This window comes from Grampus griseus (assembly GCF_964374135.1).
Source record: "Grampus griseus genome assembly, chromosome: 4".
Classification (NCBI taxonomy): domain Eukaryota; kingdom Metazoa; phylum Chordata; class Mammalia; order Artiodactyla; family Delphinidae; genus Grampus; species Grampus griseus.
Genome location: NC_138997.1, coordinates 48059787 through 48081093, shown reverse-complemented (window position 1 = coordinate 48081093; position 21307 = coordinate 48059787). Strand labels below are relative to the sequence as shown.

The following is a 21307-nucleotide window of genomic DNA, read 5'->3' as shown; positions in this document are numbered from 1 at the left end:
TCCCCAAGCCTGGCTGATGCAGTGTCAGCCTGGAGGAAAAGGTGACTTTTATATTTCTTCTGCTCAAAGGGGGAGCATTTTGAACTTCATCTGTTCAGAGGTGTCTTTTTGTAATCTCTCTGGCCTGAAAGGATCATATTTTTGTACCTCGCACCAAGGTGCTGTAAGTGTTGCCATGGCCCTGAAGACGTGGATTGTGTCTTAATTTGGTACCCCCTACAGTGTCTGCTAGTGAGCCCAGTCACCAGGCTTGAAGAAGGGTAGTCATTCTTGAGTTTTCCTTATCCTTTGCCACTGTAACAACTTATTAAAAAATCCTGTTGATTTTTGTCTCCAATATCTTTTGCATTCATGTTTTCCTTTGCACTTCCATTACTCCTACCAAAATTCATGTCCTGCTGATTTCTCAGTAGGATAATTGCAAAAGTCTCCTAATGGGCTTCTTGCCTTTTTTCCACCCCATCCATTCATTCTTCCATCCATCTAGTTGACAAATAGTCCTCGTCACTTTCTATTTGTCAGGCACTGTGGGAGATCCCAACATATCAGACATACCACTACCTGCCTGGTATTTTTTAGCATATAGAAAGGATGATATTACTATTCTATATAAACATTTTCAGTGGCTCTTCATGGCTTCCATTTGGAGCCCAAACTCCTCAGCTTTATATGAAAGATATACATAATCTGGACCCAGTTTCTTTCTATCTTAGGTTCCATTATTCTTCTTTATGACCCACTTTTTTATCAGAGTGGATTAATTGACTTTCCCCAAAGACATCCCAGGATTTCTTACCTTTGTTCTTTTACTCACATCATTCTCTCCATAAAGAAATATGAGTTTCCTTATTTCTCAGCTAGCTGAAATCTTGTACATTTTTTTTCAGACTCAACTCATATGCACCTCCTCCTATATTTCTTTTCTGGTTCCTCACCCAGAGATCATAAAGCATTCCTGTCATATACTTACCCACATTACTTTAGAATGTCATATGGATTGTACATTGTATTATAGTCATGTTCATGAGTCACCTGCACTATGAAAGTATTTAGGAACCCAAGGTCCAGGGGGAGATGTTTTAGTCATCATTGATTGTCTCATAGTATCCAGCACAATACTTTGCAAAAGTAAGGACTCCATGAAAATAGTCTATGTGAACAAATATAAATGTGCTCTGATAAGTATATGCTCACTGGGAGGGAAGCAATGATTTTAGACTAGTTCAGAGATCACTTAAATATCTGTGTCTGACTAGCACTACAATCTACTACTACTACCAGCAAGCTCTGGTATCTCTTGTTGGGTATAGTTGTAGCATGATATCACTTAACAATGAACCCACATACTACTTTTCTAGTCATACATGACACTTAGTGGGGAAATGATGCTTGTATCTGACATTTGTGGCTGGGGAGCCATCAATAGTAAATCTAAAGTTTGGTCAGTGTGAGATTAATTCAAGTCAATTCAACTTAATGAATATTTTTTGAGCACGTAATCAACTGTGATTAAGATCTAATATTTGGTTCATATGATGTCTCTTCTTCATGTTAAATATGCCAAAATTATTTTCTACCATCAGTTATCTATTTTGTACTTTATAAATTTATCACATATAGTTATTTATTGGGAAAATGTTAGAATACCAGGATATATAATAACCTGAATATCTTTGCTTTTCAGATGATGTCAGTATCACCCAGAAATTTATAGAGGATAATATTGGATATATGTGAGTTTCTCTAAACTCATTTTGATGACGATGGTGTTTACTATAATTTTATCTGGTATCTTCCAGAAATATTAACGCTTCTCAAAAGTAATGTAAATAAATATAAACCATATCAAAAAATAAATACAGTGTTAATCATAAAATTTAGATGAGGCAATTGAATTGTCAAGAAGTTGTAAAAGTTATAGCCTTCACACTTTGATAATTTCCTGAGGTTAGTCTGCAAGTGGGTGTTCCTATGAGTTTTTGGTTGGACATAAATCGAAATTCTGCAGGTCATCATTGTGTACTCTGTGTGGACTGTTGCAGCACCATCATTGCATTTGCTCAATATATTCAGGAGGCATCCTTTGAAGAAGTAGAAATGTTGGTAAAAGCCATGACAGAATACAGAGATAAATGCTTGGCTGACATGACACTCCCAGAGTGTTCAAAATTAGCTGTAAGTAAATTGTTTGCATTTCCTAAACAAACAAGCTTATTTGTCAACACTGAGAGAATTTTTGCCTTGGAAATATAAAAAGAGAGATGCTCTATAGCCCTCACTTTTATTTTTTGATTAAAAAAACCTTTTTTTTAAAAAAAACAACAGAAATTTATTCTCTTACAATTCTGGAGGCCAGACGCCTAAAATCAAGGTGTTGTAGGGTGCGCTCCCTGCAGAGGCTCTAGGGAAGAATCTGTTGAATGCTTTTCTCTTAACTTCTTGTGATAACCAGCAATCCTCGGCATTATTTGACTTATAATTACCTCACTCCAATCTCTGCCCCTGTCATCACATGGCCATCTTCTCTCTGAGTCTCTTCTCCTCGCCTTATAAGGACAGCAGTCACATTGGATAAGACCCTCTCAATAACTTGGTTCCATCTGCTGAGACCCTATTTCCAAATAAGGTCCCATACACAGGTATAGGGATTAGGAACTGAACATAACTTTTGGGGGGACATTTTTCAACCCACAACAATGAGTATCTGGCTAGTCTCATTACAAGATTCCAATAATGAATTCTTCCTCCACCTGAATGAATTTGGACCTTGAAGCCAACTTGGGAATAAGGAAGAGTTAGTTCCATGTACCAACATAGTGGCCAAAAGCTTATGTCTCCAGAAGGACACTAAAAAAGCTGAAACATACAGGGGCCTGAGGAGTGCTATTTTCTGCCATCTCTACTAAATCGCCACTCAAATGTGGTTTTGGGGCAGAATGAGAGTCTCTGTTCAAAATATGTATTTTAATTTTATCTATAACCCAGAGAAACAATTAATATAGGAACTGCTCATAGCAGAAATCATGGTGAGGGAGGTGAGTAATACAGATCTTAGATTCCTAAAAGCATCATCTCTCGGTGTCAGGAAGGAGAAATCTGGGCCCCTCATTTTTAAAATAATTAACTAATTAATTAATTATTTTGGCTGTGTTGGGTCTTCGTTGCTGCACGTGGCCTTTCTCTAGTTGCAGCGAGAGGGGGCTACTCTTCATTGTGGCGCGCGGGCTTCTCATTGCTGTGGCTTCTCTTGTTGCAGAGCATGGGCTCTAGGCGCGTGGTCTTCAGTAGTTGTGGCACACGGACTTAGTTGCTCGTGGCATGTGGGATCTTCCCAGACCAGGGATGGAACCTGTGTCCCCTGCATTGGCAGGCAGATTCTTAACCACTGTGCCACCAGGGAAGTCCCTGGGCCCCTCATTTTTATTTTGCCTGACTTTAGTATTTAGGGTAAGGTACTTTCCTAGGAGATGCAATTCTGTGTAATGATGCACAGGAGGACTTGGTTATGAGCTTGCAGTCCACACCATAAGTATACAGGCAGGAAGACAGGAAATAGCCTGGCAAAGTAGAGGTACTTTCCTTACCTGCCTCTCTCAATATGTACTCTACTGTCACACCCCCTTTTCTTGACCTCCTCCCAATAGAGTCACCATCTGCATCTCTAGAAGACTATTACTAAACATTACCACTAAATACTTCACCAACACATTACACTCTGGCCATGTGACCTTGGAAGAGAAGGAAAAAAGCCATTATGTAAGAGAAATGTAGGCAGTAGAGAAATAGGAAGAGGTTGAAGGGCCTCAGGATAGGATAGAGAAAACTTCCCAAAGTATGGGATGGTTCTCAAGGGTGTGGGTAAAGATGCTCTGCTGGTAATATTGGGAAAATTTGGGAATCTCTTTTGCAAAGGGTGACACTCACCACTAATTGTCTCCATTGTGTCATCTCAGAAGGTTGAAAAATGTCATAATGAAAAAAAATGTCTTTTATTTTTCTGTTGTCCAGAATGATGTTTTACTGGAAAATATATGTACTATGGAGGGACTTCCACAAAAGCATAATTTTTCACACTGCTGCCATAAGGCTGACTTTGAAAGAAAACATTGTTTCCTCCATAATAAGAAAGCTGATGTAGGATTTTTGCCTCCTCTCCCTACTCTGGATCCTGAAGAGAAATGCCAGACTTATAAAAATAACAGAGAAACTTTTCTAAACAAGTAAGTTTAATTTTAGTAGAAAAATGATTTAATTGAAGAATTATTCTTAGGCTAAATCCAATATCTCTTCCAAAAGAACATAGCTGGGTTTCTTGATCATTTAGATCATTCAACATGCATTTGTGTGTCAGATTCTGTGGTCATTGCTGAGGAGATGAATAAGATATGAAACCTGATTTCAAGATCCTTTCATTGTGATGTGTATTTTCTAATGGGATGAGCCCCAGAACTGAAGGGTGTGCATGGCACCAAAGTTCTACTGGAGGAAATAATATAGTCTTTCAATGGAGAGTTATAGCTTTTACTAAGGGTAAACATTACATCAATGGATGTTTAGCAAAAATCTGTTTTCAGTAGTGTAGTAGTTGTAGAAGCAGAGACATTTTCTGGAAAGCTTAAACCACAAAGCTTGTTTGAACATAAGTGATTATGATCTCTGAATCTTGGATGGAGTGTGTATAGGTAGCTGTTCTTTGAACCTGAAAAGGAGAGATGCTGACCATCTGGCATGATAGGGGAAGAAAAAGAATAGCCAGAGCCCCGTGTTCATGATTAGAATGGCAATTATCATTCTTCTTTGGGAGCTGGCAACTTCAGTGATACAACTTTTATTGGAGACTCGATAACGCTGCCTTCCATTGAAGCCTTCAGTAATGGGAAATCCTTCTTCGTCTCACCTTTACTTTCACAACTTGTTCTTCTTGTCTTTTTAAATCTTCTCTTTTCCTTCCCTTGTCTACCATTTCTTCATTACCTTCCTGTTTTTTTCTTTCCCTCCTTCCTTCCTTTTTTCTTTTATAGTTATATCTACGAAGTTTCCAGAAGGAACCCCTTTGTTTTTGCCCCTACACTTCTTACTGCTGCTGCTCGTTTTGAGGAGATGACTAAAATATGCTGTGAAGAACAAGAAAAAGCTAACTGCTTTCGAACAAAGGTGGGTACTACATTTGTTTTCTTAAAAGGACAAGGATTCATCCCAAACTGTAGATCTTTACTTAAAATTAAATTATAGCAAAAGAGTTGTTTACAATTTAAAAACTATTTTCTTGCCACTTTCACTGGTTTTTCAACCCATTGGCCACCTGCTACTGATCTAAATTTCTTATTACTTGAGACCCTTGAAAGACAATTGCCCATTTCTAGGGTTTCTCTTCTGGCTTTGTCTTCCTTGTGAATTGGAAGGAAATGCTAGTGAGTAAATAACCAGGGTAAAAATGACATTTTATCTTCTATCTTGGACAAGTCCTCTTTTGACTACCCATAAAACTGAATCATCCTGGTAGAGATGGACAAGCTCACAGCACTCTTCACCACTCATCTTCCCATCAAGTATAATTCAGTCATTGGGAAGACTGGTCCCACCTTTATAATAAGCCACAAATTTATATTTTGATATGTACATTTCCTGAGATAAAAACCCCATAATTTTCTGTTTCTGAGCAAAGTTTGGAATTGTTTGGTTGACATGTGGTTAAGAAATAAGAGAACAGTGGGATTTTGCTCTTGCTTCAACAGAATTTCTCTTTATCCTTCAGGCAGAAACTTTCATAGAATATTTAAAAGCATTATCTTCTTATCAAAAAAATGTCTGTGGGGCACTTATGAAATTTGGACCGCAAATCTTAAAATCTATGTGAGTTTTATAATGAGTATTTTGTTTCTACTTGTATTTTCTTGTCTAAGTCCCATTTTTGTTAAATCATTGATGACTTTTTATTTATACTCTTCCTAGTTCCTCAAGGGTTTTGAGGTGGGGCTCAGTCTGGGTGGATTACTCAGACCAGGACAGTAGGTCTGGATGAGAGAAGACCTGCAAGGTAGGGAGACCCCAGAGAGAAAAAGGACTACTTCTGAGTTAGTTTTTGGTTAGTTGGGAATCTGAGTGTGTCCAAGAGTTCTGAACCTGAGTTTTAAAACCTTCAAGTGATTTGGACATGACTTATCCATCCATCTTTGACTTTAATGACTAGGAGACTACACTCTAGGGATAAATTTTATTTTACATGCTTACCCTAGCCAACTAGCAGTGATGCTAGTGCAATGTTTTGTGAAAAATTCTGAGATTTCAAATAGATCAGCAGGAAAGGATTCTGTGATGAATAACCTATGCCAGCCATGGGCTTACAACAAGAAATGGTGGCCCTTAAAAGAAGTGTTTTGCTATAACAATTATGGAAGAGGGCACATCTCTCAGGCCCTTTTTTCCCCAGTCCTGATCTAGGACACAAAATATCAACCTAGGATTTTCAAAATGATCATGTGGGCCATGCAATGTATAAACATTGGTAAAGCCATCAGTGAAAAAAACAAGGGTACCACATGCTTACTGCAGCTATTTGTACTGTATTAGCAAAGAGTTCCCTCTTGCCTTACTTACTGTTCAAGTTGTTTTAGTGGTTTATCAATTCTATTTCCAGAAACATTGCTGTACTTAGTCAAAAATTCCCCAAGATTGAATTTAAGGAACTTATCTCCCTCCTAGAAGATGTTTCTTCCAAATATGATGGATGCTGTGAAGGGGATGTTGTGCAGTGCATCCATGGCAGGGTAAGTATTCTATAAAACCAAGTAAAAATAGTGATTTTGGGGGTGGCTATTTTTTATTTCAAAGTTGCCCTAATGTGTGGCTACTCACCACAATAAAATCAGAATGTTGATAAATTGGTTGGGATTAACAGATAACACTACTATATATAAACTAGATAAACAACAAGGACCTCCTGTATAGCACAGGGAACTATATTCAATATCTTGTAATAGCCTATGATGGAAAAGAATCTGAAAAAAGAATATATATATATTCTTTTATATACATATATATTCAGTTATATATATAACTGAATCACTTTGCTGTACACCTGAAACTAATACAACATTGTAAATCACCTATACTTCAACAAAAAATAAATTGTTAAATAATAACATAAAATAAATAAAATAAAAAATGTTAACAAATAAGACCAAATAAAACTTTGGAGCTTTTTATACATGGGATTGTTTTTAGGCTACTCAGCAGATTCTATTTTATATGGCTAAATGCACATGACATAAACTCCAGGAATTTAGAATTTGTGGACATTAATTTAGGCCAGACTAAAGTTTTCTTTAATATTGCAAATACTCTTTAGCTATATTAGAAATTAAGAGTAAAGCTCAGAAAATGATTCATCTTTATGTTTTTAAGAGCTGCTTTGCCTGAGTTTCTTCAGGCTATTTAGGAAGAGTCTTTCCAGATAAGTAAATATGTTAATTTAAAATAACTCTTACTCTAGTCTTTAATGTGATTCTCTAATGACATATACTGGTAAATATATTGTTGACCTAGTTGAAGTTGTTTATACATATGAGGGTAACACAATTTCATTAAAAATATCCCGACTTCTTAGTTGAAATTAGGCTTTTTCTTAGTGACTTTTAATTAGTCTTACTGTTTTAAATTCACAAGGAAACATCATGTTAATTAGACAACTTGAATTTTAGAATATGAAGATATGTACATTTTATTTCAAGTAGTGGACAGTAGATATCACCAAGAATTATTTTGTCCTTAACTGTATTTCAATGAAAAGCAATCTCACTCGCTATTTACTTTTGTTTGTTTGTTTATGGTGATGTTGGTTTTATAATATTAAATTTAATGTACTGAAAGGATATAATTGAAGATTTTTCCCTGAAGTTTGAGGCTGAGACTAAGGGATCATATTATATTCTTAATATCCTTTTCTTTGATGGTTTTATGTAGAAATAAGAGGAATAGAATCGTAATTTATTCAAAATAGAAATTAATTCTCAGACAATAAGAGATGTGTTGCCTAGAACGATGATGGCCTTAGGGGAAATGTATATATGTTTGCAAAGATGGGCTCCCTGGTTCTAGGCGGTTTGCTGGAAACATGGTGCCAGCCTCCTTTCCATTTCTCACCTCAGCCTAGAGCTTCATCTCATTCCTTATCCCCAGTGTTCCCCAGAAGAAGATTCCAGGCCGGGGAACAGCTTGAGCAAAGTCAGGGAGTCTGGAATAGCCTCGTGCTTTGACAGAACTCAATGTAGTTCATGAGACGCTAGGACAGAGAGTAGGAGGAATGTACAGCCTAATTCTGGAGCGTCTGGAGAGAGGACTAGAGGCTAGACTAGCTTTTAAAAAATTATCCAACTAATGTGTAACCAAGAGAGCTTCACCCTCTCCCTTATTCCCGTAACTTTATATGGAGGTCAGAATTGGGTAGGGAGAGTGGGGAGAGGGGAGAGAGTAGGGTTTACTATTTTGTACATTATTTGATAATTTGAACAGCTTCAGATTAATAATGTCTATAGGAAAATGACAACAATGAGCAGAATATCTCCTCATGTTTGAGAAGCCTTCATCTGGTAGTTGCTGTAGTGGTTCATTAGTTTACCATTCTTTCATTCACTTATCAAATATTTCTTGAGTTTCTACTATATACCTGGCAATGTGGTTTCAGGCCATAAGAGAAGAAATCTAGGATCATAGATATTACAGTAACATGTCTTTGGTGGCCCTCATTAAAGTACAGATAAACTCTCATGGGAAAGAAACAGCATTTAGAATTTAAAATGCCGATACACCAGTGGAGTAGGGGTAAAGTATTTAAAAGATTAATACTGAACAATGAATGTAAACTTATGAGTCTATTTTTCATAATTATATCATCTAAAATCCTGAGAAATAAAGCTTGCCTTAATATGAAAGTTCATTGTATTAAATCAATACAAAATTTAATTATCTATCAAATTAGCTGATGAAACAAGTCCAGATGTTATACACATGGTTGATTTTGCGTTGATTTTGGAAGGAAAATCCAGCCCTGACGATATTGTGAAAATAAAGTCATTTCCCATTCTTATTTGATACAGAGCAAGGTTATGAGCCATATTTGTTCAAAACAAGATTCCATCTCCAGCAAAATCAAAGAGTGCTGTGAAAAGAAAATACCAGAGCGCGGCGAGTGCATAATTTACTCAAATAAAGATGATAGACCAAACAACTTACCCCTAAGAGAAGCAAAGTTTACTGAAAGCGAAAATGTGTGTGAGGAACGAGATGCTGACCAAGAGAACTTCATGGCTGAGTAACATAACTCTATATTGACGTTTATCAGGAAAACAGAAACTTTGGATTTGACCTATTTTGGCTAACTTGGGTGGAAGGAATAGGGATCATTTAAATCACATAAGTATTGGGTCTCACCTAATTTTAAGAGTCATGGCTATCGATTATAGTCTTTTTACATGATTTTAAGAAAATGCAACTGTGTTATGATGTGATGGCTAACATTTATTGAGTACTTGATATGTGCCAGACAATGGGCTAAGTACTTTATATGGATTATTTATTTTAATTCTCATACAGTCATGTAAAATAAGTGTGATTTCTCCCAATTTTCAGATGAGCAAACTGAGGTACAGAGAAGTTAAGTAACTTGTTCAACTTTCACAGCTAAAATATGGCAGAGTAGGGATTAGACCCTAAGAGGTCGGGCCTGAGAAGTTGCAGGCTTACCTGCCATGCTCTGCCCTCCCTTGCCATCCCACCCCCTACACAGCTGCCCAGCTGTTCAGGGGAAGACTAGTTGACTTGGAGCCAAAAGGACTAGATTTGAGTCCTGACTGAGTCAGTGGGACAAAAGTTAACCTCTCTGTATTGTAGGTAATCGTATATAAAATTCATATAAGAATATTTGTTCATTCCAAATATTTTGGTTATAAAATATAATCCAGGGACTTTACTAGGTTAGACAGGGTTCTTATCCCCAGTAAGCTTTCATCAATAAGAAGTGTGATGTGAGAAGACATAGCCTCGTAAATAAATGAGTGCAAGAAATGCTCTTTAATTTCTGATAGCACTAGATGATAGGTAATGTGGGGACAGGGGAGGAAGTCCCTGGGGACCCTGGAAAGGCTTGATGGGAAGGAGGTACTGGAAGAAATTTTAGTAATCTGGACAGAAGGAGTAGAGCATGGATAGAAGTGTAAAACTGCTTGGTGTATATGTGGTTGTGAATAGGGTTTCTGCAGTGAGAGAGGAGGGTAGTGAGAGGTAGATGGGTCAGATCATACAGGCATGCTAAGTAACGAGATGCCACTGAAGGGTTTTCACTGAAGAATAAGGAAGGACAAAATCACTTTTGTTTTTTAGAAACTTCATCTGGAATGAATCCCAGTTTGGGGCTTAGGTGGTTGGTAAGTAGTTTTCAGACTCAATGAGATGGGAAGTATGGGGGAATGTTTTGTGGGAAAGAGAATATGTTTGAATCTGACCACCTTGACTTTGAGGTGCCTGTGAGGTAATTAACTGGGAATGTCACGAGATAATTTAATATATAAACCTGGAATTCTGGAAGGAGGTCTGGATTGAAGATACAGGTTATTGAATACTTACCAAATTTTCAGTGCTTCTCATCTATTAACCAATTTAATTTTCAGAATGACCTTCTGAGGTTAGAACACTTTTATTATCCTCATTTTACAGGCAAGGAAACTGAGGCACAGAGGTTAAGTAACTTGCTACAAAGTCACACAACTAATATGTGGAGGAGCCAGGATTCAAATGTAACCAGTGTGGCTTCAGACTCCTGCTCTTATAACCACTGTGCTCTATTACTTCTCATGAGTCAAATTAATCTAAATGATAGATGCAAGGTGTTTCACTTGTACCCGACATACGCTTGCTAAATGGAAGCAATTTTCGTCCTCATCCTCATCTGCATCATCTCCATCACCATCACTATGAAAACTAAAATAGTGTTTGAAGCCTGGGGAGAAATGATAGAGCAGCAATGAACATGCTGAGCCAGAAATGTTTCAGGTGCAGTTTTTCTGGATGCAAACATTTGATGCAAGACCTCAGTGGATCTGCCAGGCTAGGGTCGGCTCCCAGGGTTTTTTTTTGCAATATTTTGGTGGTGTGTTTTTAGGTGTAATTTTATTCCTGGAGAAAGGTCCACGGCTTACATGAGATATTAAGGGGAACACTTGATTCTCTGAAGGTTAAACACCACTGCTTTAGGATATGGGAATGCATCCCACAAATGGGATTGAGAAGGCAGGTGGGGAAGCAGGAGAGATGATGTCAGAAAAACCAAGATTAATCAAGAGAAAAAGGTTGCAAACCAAAAAGAGATTATAAAACGTCCCTTGGACTTGGAGAATTCTTGTGAGGTATTGCTCTCTCAAAACACAGACCATTTTTACTTAATTTGAATGAGTAAAGAAGATACTTTTATGAAGAAGTTTCTAAACAGCACAGTAGAGGTAGTTAAAGAAAACACCTCTCTTTTGAGCAGAAAGTCAACTTGGTTTAAATAAGAATAAAGTAGGCATCCTATGGGACCTAGGTTCAAATTTTATACTTCCATTAACAGCCAGGTGCTTAACTGGTCTGAAACTTAGTTTCCTCAGCTATAATATAGTACTTACCTTGAGGGTTAAGTGAAGTTAAATGAGAAAGTGTTTTATAAAGGGTAGGAAGCCTATCTTGGTCTCCTATGCACAAAGCTTGATCCAGTGCCTCGCACCTACTAAGGGCTTAATAAGTGTTAGCCTCTTCTCTCTCCCTTTCTCACTTTCTCCCCAAATCACACCCACATATACTTCACCGAGGCCATGGAAATCTTCACCAATGACTTAGGGTGGCAGGAGTGATTATTCCCATATTTGACAAGTGACAGGATGAAGGAATGAGCAAAGGCTGCTCCACAATCTCTCCCTAAGTTGGCACCGGGAGTGGGGAGAAATCCATATTCCCACCATCTCAAGATGGAGGTCTGAATGCATTTTCCAACAGAATTATACTCGATATGTATTTTCTAAAGTATTGGTGGCATGATCTACTATTTCTGATGCTTTATGGGTTAAATCATTCTAACAATGAATGCTAAATACCTTTAATCATTCTATCCCTCCAAGTAAAAGGATTGTTAGTTTAAAACATAATATGGAAGAGAACCTTTGTAAAATGATCTCCTGTTGTCAAAATGTCCTCTTAAATCATTCCCTGACCAAACCAGAGGAGGAACTTAGCATATGAAGACAGACTCAGTGTTAGAAGATCTCTCTAGAGTAAAAGATAGCAGGATTTGGTGTTTTGCTCTTTCTCGAAGTTCTAATATACAAAATATTTTACACATCACAGGTTTCTTTATCAATACTCAAGGAGACATCCAGAACTGTCCACACCAGAGTTGTTAAGAATTGCTGGAGTGTATGAGGATCTCCTGAGAGAGTGTTGCAACACGGAAAACCCTCCAGACTGTTACAGACATGCGGTAAGTTCCATCCTAGTAGGCTCAGAGAATTAAATAAACAAAATAAAACAACACACATTTAAAAACTATCAAAGTTTCACTCTGGTTCAGAGGCTGGAAAATGTGATTGACAAATCTGAGTCTACCTTAAATTCAGTGTAAGTTGATCATAGGGAAGACCAACATCATCGGTTTGGGTTACTCATAATGTTTTGAACTTCAAATCCTGTGTGTTGATGCAAAAAATTCTTCCCATTAAACATTTATATTTTTATTTATGTACTCTGTAGTTTCTTGGGCCAATTCAATTTTTTGTTATAGTAAAAATAATAAATGATTATTAAAGATGATTAGGAAAGTATCAAAATTTACAAAGAAAAATTTTCTGATTCTGTCACCAAGAAATAGCTATAATTAACATTTTTTCATCTTTTCTATGCATATATGAATACATTTATATGTGTGTTTAAAAATAAGATTGGAATAATACTTTCTTAAGAAATTTTTGGATCTGTTTTTATTTATTGGCATAAAAAACATTTTATGTTATTAAACAGACTTTAAAAAAATGTATTTATTTTACATGATGGTATTCCATCATAATAATTAATTTAAATGCTCTCATACTGTACGTTTGACATTTTGGACATTGATTTAACTTTTTAAAAATTTTATTTATAAGTGACCCTAAGTATCTCATTCCATTCATCATTATTAATATTTATGGTTATTTTCTTTAGACAGATTATCAGAAGGAAAATTATTAAGTCAAATTATATAGACTTTAAAATAAAAAATATTTGATACAAATGGCCAGGTTACTATCTAGAAAGTTATTAGCAGCATATAGTCCTATAACAGTGCTTGAAAATGCTCATCTTACCTCCACCTTCACCAACATTGCACATAGAAATTAACTTTGCTAAATAATGAGCATGTTTTAAAATTTTAATTGATTTTTTAATGAAGTTAAACTTTTCCCATATGATTTTAGCTACTGTAGTTATAAATTTCCTGTGGACAATTTGCTCACGTCTTTTACCCATTTTCCTGTTGAAATTAGCATTTTTTAATATCAGTTCATATGCACTTTTTGTGTATTATAGAAATTAATTATTTGTCATGTTTGATTTGTTTCTCATTCATTTGATAAGTGTTGATTTTGCTTTACTTAAAAAATTACCTCCACTTGCCAAAAATGCCAGTTTACACCCATTCATATTTGAGCAAGAAGTAAGAAGACTTAAGTTTTATCCAGCTCTACCGCTGTCCCTAACAAGGAGGTCTGTTCCTGATCCTTAAATGAATCATAGTGCTAGAAAATTCTCTTTATTATATGGAGACACAATTCGTCCCACAGCATTCATCCACTGGTGTGTAGTTTTCTCTTTAGTGGTCACTTAGTAGATGTCCAATTTTATGCCGCGTGAGAGAGAGGTTGTCAAATATTTGAGGACAATTATTGGAGGTTTTAAGTTCCAGTTCTAAGTGATGAAAAAGAAGATATAAAAAAGATACACGTGATTAAAAATGTTATGTAGCAATACTTACTCACTGGGTGATTCTAGGCAAGCCACTTGACTTCATAGCGCCAGATAACTTCTCTGGCCACTTCAAAGTGAGAATCAATATGATCATTGTCTGGGAATTCCCTGGTGGTCCAGTGGTTAGGACTTGGGCTTCCACTGCAGGGAACACGGGTTCGATCCCTGATCGGGGGACTAAGATCCCACATGCCGTGACGCTGCCAAAATAAATAACGAAATAAATACATACATACATAAAAAAAATAAACAGCTTGTCACCTCTTTCTAAAAAAAAAAATATGATAATTGTCAACATCAGATTTGAATTTCACTTTGCAGACTGGAAAGCTCTATAAGGTAATGATACCTCTACAAGGTAATGATAATGAAAATTTTGAGCTTTCAAATTTAGCAAAAACTATATCTATAACTATAACTTAAAAAATTCAAATTCTTACATGTATAAAAACTACCCTCAATTTAATGACTAGTGTATGATAATTAGAGTTTGAAAATGCTATATAAATTAAAAGAGCAATTAGACAAGTTGAAGCTTATGATTAAATTTTAGATAAAATGTTCATAAACATGATTGTTCGTATTTTCAGGAAAACAAATTCAATGAGACAACTGAGAAAAGCCTCAAGATAGTTCAGCGAGAATGTGAACATTTTCAGATCTCGGGGAAGGATGACTTGAAATACCAGTAAGTTGTTTGCACAAGTAGGTTAACAATGGTGACCAGGATAACATAAAGAGTGCCACAAAGTGTCAAAATCTTAGCTCAGTCTTTTAGTTATGACAAGTTCATAAACTCTGGGAAAGAATAAAAACACAAAAGTCAAGAAGGCACATTGAGCTGTCATATTAAGCCTTTACCAGAAATGAGGCTAGAAATTGAAGACATACAGGATTCTGGACAAACTGATTCTCTAATGCATTAGTTTTTGTTTGGACTAGTCTTTCTCACTCCCAGCCCAGAATTTCTGGATTTTACCCCGTTTCAGGGGTGTGGGGTGGGATGGAGAAAACTTCAGGTTGTTATAATTTCCCAAGGAAGAATTATTTAAGGAAATAATTCTTATTGAGCAAAAAAAATAATTCTGGATTTACTTAACACTTTACTATTCATTTTTAAGTATTCTTGTGAGCATTCATGAATAATATGAAGTTTGTTCTGGATTTTCTTAATTAATTACCATGCTAATGTATTGCGTGTTGAAACCAAACATCTTCAAGTCACAACAAAACACAGTTTAAAAAATATATTTTCACTATTTCTGCAATTGGGCTGTTATCTGAAAACTCAGCCCATTAAATATCTTTGTTTCCTCCATCTCAGATTATCCTTTTCCAACATGTATCTATTAAATTTTCCCTTTGAAATATTTATTAACTGCTCAAGGGATCTCAAGCAGGATTTTACATACTAGCTAAGATATTTTCTACCAAGGAGCTCCTATACTCACAGGTGAAGAAGGATGGGCAAATCTGAGAGTTTCTGAATTATCATGAAATTAGAAGGAAACCGAAATACAGTGATCTAGGAGGCAGGGTGCAGGAAAACAGGGAGTGAAGAGACTGTTCTCTACCACTTTATGAGAGAGCAAAGCTTCATGTTGCCCTTACTTTGGTTGTCCCTAGCCTTGCAGGGTTGGGGCTTCAGGGGGCTAGACAAGGGAAAATGGGTACCTGCTTTTGTTCAGAACAAACAGACAAATGTTCTTTCAGCTACCTCATCAATCTCACAAAACTAGCCCCCCAGCTCTCCACTGAAGAACTGACCTTTCTTGGCAAGGAAATGGTGACAGCTTTGACCACCTGCTGTACACTGAGTGAAGAGTTTGCCTGCGTTGATAATTTGGTGAGCCTGGCCCATGTGCCTGACTATTCCTAAAAGAAAAAAAAAAAAAGGATACTTTTGCACTCATTCATTTATAGTGATTATCCGTCTTCCTCTCTTCATTGTTTTCAAGATTGTTAAGCAAGGAAGTTCAAGTTTTATTTTTGGCTTACTGTGTCAAAATCCTGAGAAGCAAAAGAGAAGTCTTAAATATTTGCTTGGGGTTCTCCAAATCATCTTTATTACTTCTTATTTATATTAGAAGCAATTTGTTAGAGCAAACCACTTGGAATCATAGAATTATTTCAGAATGATAGAGAAAACTTCATAATCTTAAGTAATGGGATAGATTCTCTCTCTTGTCCCACCAGGTCAGTAAGAGAATTGCTGTTTACAGCCCAGTTCGGGTTGGGTGCACCTTTTTAGGTCTGGGGTGGACAGTACGTGGGGGACATCCCAGCAGGGGACTAAAACTAAGGGCCACAGTGTCCTGATGCCATTTTCAGTTGGCTGTTTGCAGCTCTCTGCTCAAAATCACAAATTTGTATATATGTTAACAAGAATTAATCTCTAGACATTTAAATTGCTATGGCTTGCATTTTTGTTATAATGTCATTTGGGACACCAGCCTCTACTTTTCTTTGCACGTCGTTTCATGTTACAAGTGCATGAGTTTTTCTAAGTTGACAGTGATACTAGCACAAACTAACAATTCATCTAGCTGTATTTCAAAACTCCATTGCAACTTTCATTGGTATAGGTGGACTTAGTTCTTGGAGAGTTATGTGGAATAAATGAAAATCGAAGTATCAACCCTGCTGTGGACCACTGTTGTAAAACAAACTTTGCCTTCAGAAGGTCCTGCTTTGAGGGCTTGGAAGCCGATAAGACGTATGTGCCTCCACCTACCTCTCAAGGTTTATTTACCTTTCACACAGACTTGTGTCAGGCTCATAATGAGGAGCTCCAGAGAAAGAAAGACAGGTACAGACATTCTCTACTGTTCACCTTTTTCTTCAGCCGGAAGACATAGCATGTATTAATGAGAAGTTTTATTGTAATGGATATGTGATTTTTGGTGTTATAATCCTGTTCTTTCTGTCACACTGTCCAGTCTGCCCAATTGTAAGTTAAAACCTAGCTAGTCTTTTCCTTTGCTAGAGCCTTGGAGGGTCCATAAGACTGTGATTTGAAAAGGTGGGTGACAGTAGCCATAAAAATGCTCCTAGAAGGGTCATAATGAATCAGATTTTCTTGAGAGCATGTCATAGATGTTTGCTCTGAGAATCTCTCTTAATGTTTGCAGATAAGAGAGGCCCAAAAGGAACAGGAATTTTGCTTTTGTTTTCTCAGGCAATGCTATAAATGCCAAGGAATCAGATCTTTTTTCTTTTTTTTTAGATTAAGCAGTGTCTGTATCAAGTGGAGTGGAAACAGAATTCAGTTATTGAGGAAGGGGGAATAGATGTTGCTTTGGACATGAATTTTCTAGAGACATCAAATGTAGTCACATAGTCTACAATATTGTGCATATTGAAGACTTACTATATGTTCCCATATTTTATACAATTTCATCCATGATTACGTAGCTCTCCAAAGATTGTTATAATGGAATCCATCCCATGTGTTTAACAGGAAAGTTTCAGGACATCCTTTCAAAAGTGGAATACTTTAACATTTTACATTCACCCAAATGGAGATTCCTAAGACATATGATTCTATAACTAGCCTTTTGGAGAAGAGGGCTGCAGAAAGAAATCGTTAATTAATTCTGTTTGACTCACTGGGTCACAGGTTTCTTGTCAACTTAGTGAAACTGAAGCCTGAACTTACAAGGGTGGAGCTGCAGTCATTGCTGGTGGATTTCACAAATGTGGTGAAGAAGTGCTGCCAGGCCCAGGGGCCTGAAGCCTGCTTCAAGGAAGAGGTACTTCCAGCTCTTTTCCCCCTGAAATCCAACTGGTATTCCTGGTCAAACAAAAGAAACCAGAACTCTCCTTAGGACCCCCCTTCCTCCCTGCAATGTCTCCCAGGCTGAGGCCTGAGAGCACAATCGCTACACAACTAAATATGCAGACGTCTCTCTGACAGGGTTTTGGCACCATCTCCTTGGTGACGACATGGTGTAAGAAAAGGCATCAGGAAATCATAGGTTCTATGCTGGCAGTCATGGTCATGTCACTTAATCTGAACTGCGGTTCATCTTCTTTAAATGTGGATGGTAATAATTATCCTTGAATTATACCATCCAGTTGGTTAATAAATAGTTAATCTGACTTGCAAAGGAGATCTTATCAGTCTCAAAGAGAGGGGAACAGGAAGGACATCAGGAAGTGATGAGGTCTTTCAGGGGGTGGCTGTGTCACCTTCCTGGCCTTTGTCCCAACATCCCCTGCTAGAGAATACCTGTGTGTGAAGTGAGGAGGTGGCAGAGAAGCTGAGAGATGTGTCCCCTGCTGGTTCGTGTTCCAGGAGCCTCAGGCACCTGTGAGTGTCAGCCCCAGTGGATGCTCCTTGGAAGTACCTTGCTTACTGTTTCTTTCCTAGTGACACCCACTCCCCTCCAGACTCACTCACAACTCATGCACACACACATACTTCATTCACACTCACATGCTTCATGCACACTCACAGGCACACACACACACACACAGAGCTTTCATTCTGGTTGAGAGCCCTCTGTTTTTCTGAGTGAGTGCTTAATCTGGGAATTTTTTTTGGCACAAACTACTAGTTTTTTGAAAAACATGCTTGATTTCATTAGAGGGTATTAGTATCATTTAGCATTTATCCAGGTGAGTGTATGTATTGAGACCACATAAAGGGAGAGATGAATTCCCTGGCAGTTTGTAAAAGGCTGGGGTGTCTGTTTCCAAGATCACCAGAAGAAATTGTTCATTGTCTCCTGTACAACACAGGAGTGGTTTAACTTTTCTTTACAAAACTCAAGACAATATGCTTCTCTAAATTCAAATAATAACGTCTTAAATTTTTCTTTCCATTTTTTTTATTGGAGTAGAGCTGCTGCACAATACTATATAAGTTACAGGCCTATAATATAGTGAGTCACAATTTTTAAAAGTTATGTTCCATTTATAGTTATTGTGGAATACTGACGATATTCCCCATGTTGTATAATATATCCTTATAGATTATTTTATACTTAATAGTTTGTACTTCTTAATCCCCTACCCCTGTATTTCCCCTCCCCCCTTCCCTCTCCCTATAGGTAACCACTAGTTTGTTCTCTATATCTGTGAGTCTGCTTCTTTTTTGTTATATTCACTAGTTTGTTGTATTTTTTAGATTTCACATATGCGTATATCATACAGTATTTGTCTTTGTCTGACGTATTTCACTAAGCATAATGCCTTCCAAGTCCATTCTTATTGTTGCAAGCAAAATTTCATTCTTTTTTTTAATCTCTGAGTAGTATTGTATTGTATATACGGGCCCCATCTTCTTTATCCATTCATCTGTCGATGGACACTTAGGTTGCTTCCATATCTTGGCAATTGTAAATAATGCTGATATGAATGAACATTGGGGTGCACGTATCTTTTCAAATTAGTGCTTCTTTTTTTGGACACATATCCAGGAATAGCATCACTGGGTTGTATGGTAGTTCTATTTTCAGTTTTTGGAAACCCTCATACACTGTTGGTGGGAATGTAAATTGGTGCAGCCACAGTGGAAAACAGTATGGAGGTTTCTCAGAAGTCTTCCTATGTGTTTTTATTTCTCTTTTTTTTCTCTCTCAGGGTCCAAAATTGTCAGCCAAAAGTCAGGTTGCTTGAAAAACATCAAGTAAAATTCACCAAAGGTAATAACTTGTATCTCAATCAAAGGCTAAATGTATTGGTAACTTATTTGGTCGTTTTGGCGATTCCCTTCTCATGCTTCAATGTCAATTTCTGGCTCATCCCCCATGCCTTACACCTAACAGACCCCAGTACTGGTCCTGTAATGTTTCTCTGAGTATCATTCACTCCTTACGGGATGGCACAGCTGCATTTGTGCTAGCACACTCTTACTGTCCCAGCAGTTTTCTAAATACCTAAAGGTATCCACTCTTCTGCCTTTCTGCTACTACAGTCAGATGTCTGGACCAGGAAGGAAAGGCAACAGAATCTATGAATGTTGACAGGGAGAGCAGGGGGTTGGGATGGGCAGACAGGCCTCAGTAAAGCTGTTCTAAGAGTCTCTTGCTTCAGTATTTACATAAAAGAAAAGTGATATGTTAGGGATTTCAAAAATGTGTATAAAGGATCTCTTCTTCCCTGCAGTTTGTGTAAGACGAATTCACAAACTTTAGGAACAAAATGTTGAGTAGATATAGCAAGGATGTTCAGTGTCCAGGAAGAGAGACCTGGACCTCCACAGGGAGTGGGTTTGGATCTATGAAAGGCAAAACATAGTTACCACGAACAGTTTTTTTTATATACGTGAATTTCCATCACTCAAGTTATAACATTTCATATTCTTTTGCTGCACAAGATTCTATTTTTCTTTCCAGGTTTCAGAGAAAAGAGAGGAAGACCAACATACCTGCTTCCTATCTGTCCTGTGGTGAATTTCGTTTTCTGAGAACACAGTAAAAAGATTCTTCTGTAATCATTATCTGAGATCATGTTATTGCGGCAAGCAATAAACAACAACATTATAAAGTTATTTCTCAAAGACTAATTGTCATGTGTCAACTTGTTAACCAAATTAAACAATTAAGAGTCATTCATTCCATCAGGATCTTTGGCTCATTGGTTAAATCTACTACTTTATGGAAGACAGGACTCTGAAATAGCAATTGTGAGGGTAGAATCCTCACAGATTCTGTTCTTGATGCTACTGGGAAGAAAATGGGGAGTTGTGGGCATGCAGCATGACCTTTACTACTACTACTACTATTACTACTACTACTGTTATTACTAGCTGGGATTGAATGTTTTCAATGCAAAAACATTGTTGGAGGTACTTCTAATGCATTATCTCATTTAACTGTAACAACTCTATCACGTAAACCTTTTTTATTCCTATTTTACAGATAGGGAACCTGAGGCTTGGGGATATAAACAAATCTGTTCAATGTCATATGACTAGTATTGCCAGAACCAGGGTTTGAATTTGAGCCCTCTAATTTCAGAATATTCTTAGCCACTGTACACACTGCCTGTGTATGGCCGTGTTGTGGGTGTCTTATAAAATCTGTTATTCAGAGAAGGGGAAAAGTGCCCAAGGCATCTGTGACAGTGACTCTTTTCTCCCTGCATCCCCACTCCACACCAAAATTGCTATTATGCTGGAGCTGTAAGCTTGGCAGTGACGTCTAAGGAGAGGGAGTGGTAGGAACTGGGAAGCCAGGAAATGAAGGTTGGTCAAGGGATCATGGCTTGATGATCCTGGCTCTTCTCTAAACTTTTAAGGTTTTTAGTATTTCAGTGTCTGAAATGAAAGATT

At 37.2% G+C, this 21307-nt stretch overlaps 1 protein-coding gene across 1 annotated transcript; it reads left to right on the top strand.

Moving 5' to 3' along the window:
- Positions 1 to 1688: 1688 nt before the first annotated feature.
- On the top strand, positions 1689 to 20584 carry AFM (afamin). Its single transcript, XM_082653611.1, has 14 exons — positions 1689 to 1733; positions 2043 to 2175; positions 4009 to 4220; positions 5022 to 5154; positions 5756 to 5853; positions 6638 to 6767; positions 9096 to 9310; positions 12373 to 12505; positions 14619 to 14716; positions 15742 to 15874; positions 16614 to 16837; positions 17648 to 17780; positions 19615 to 19676; positions 20370 to 20584. The coding sequence occupies exons 2-13, from the start codon at positions 2098 to 2100 to the stop codon at positions 19648 to 19650; spliced, it is 1623 nt and encodes a 540-aa protein (XP_082509737.1). The 5' UTR covers positions 1689 to 1733; positions 2043 to 2097; the 3' UTR covers positions 19651 to 19676; positions 20370 to 20584.
- Positions 20585 to 21307: the final 723 nt, after the last annotated feature.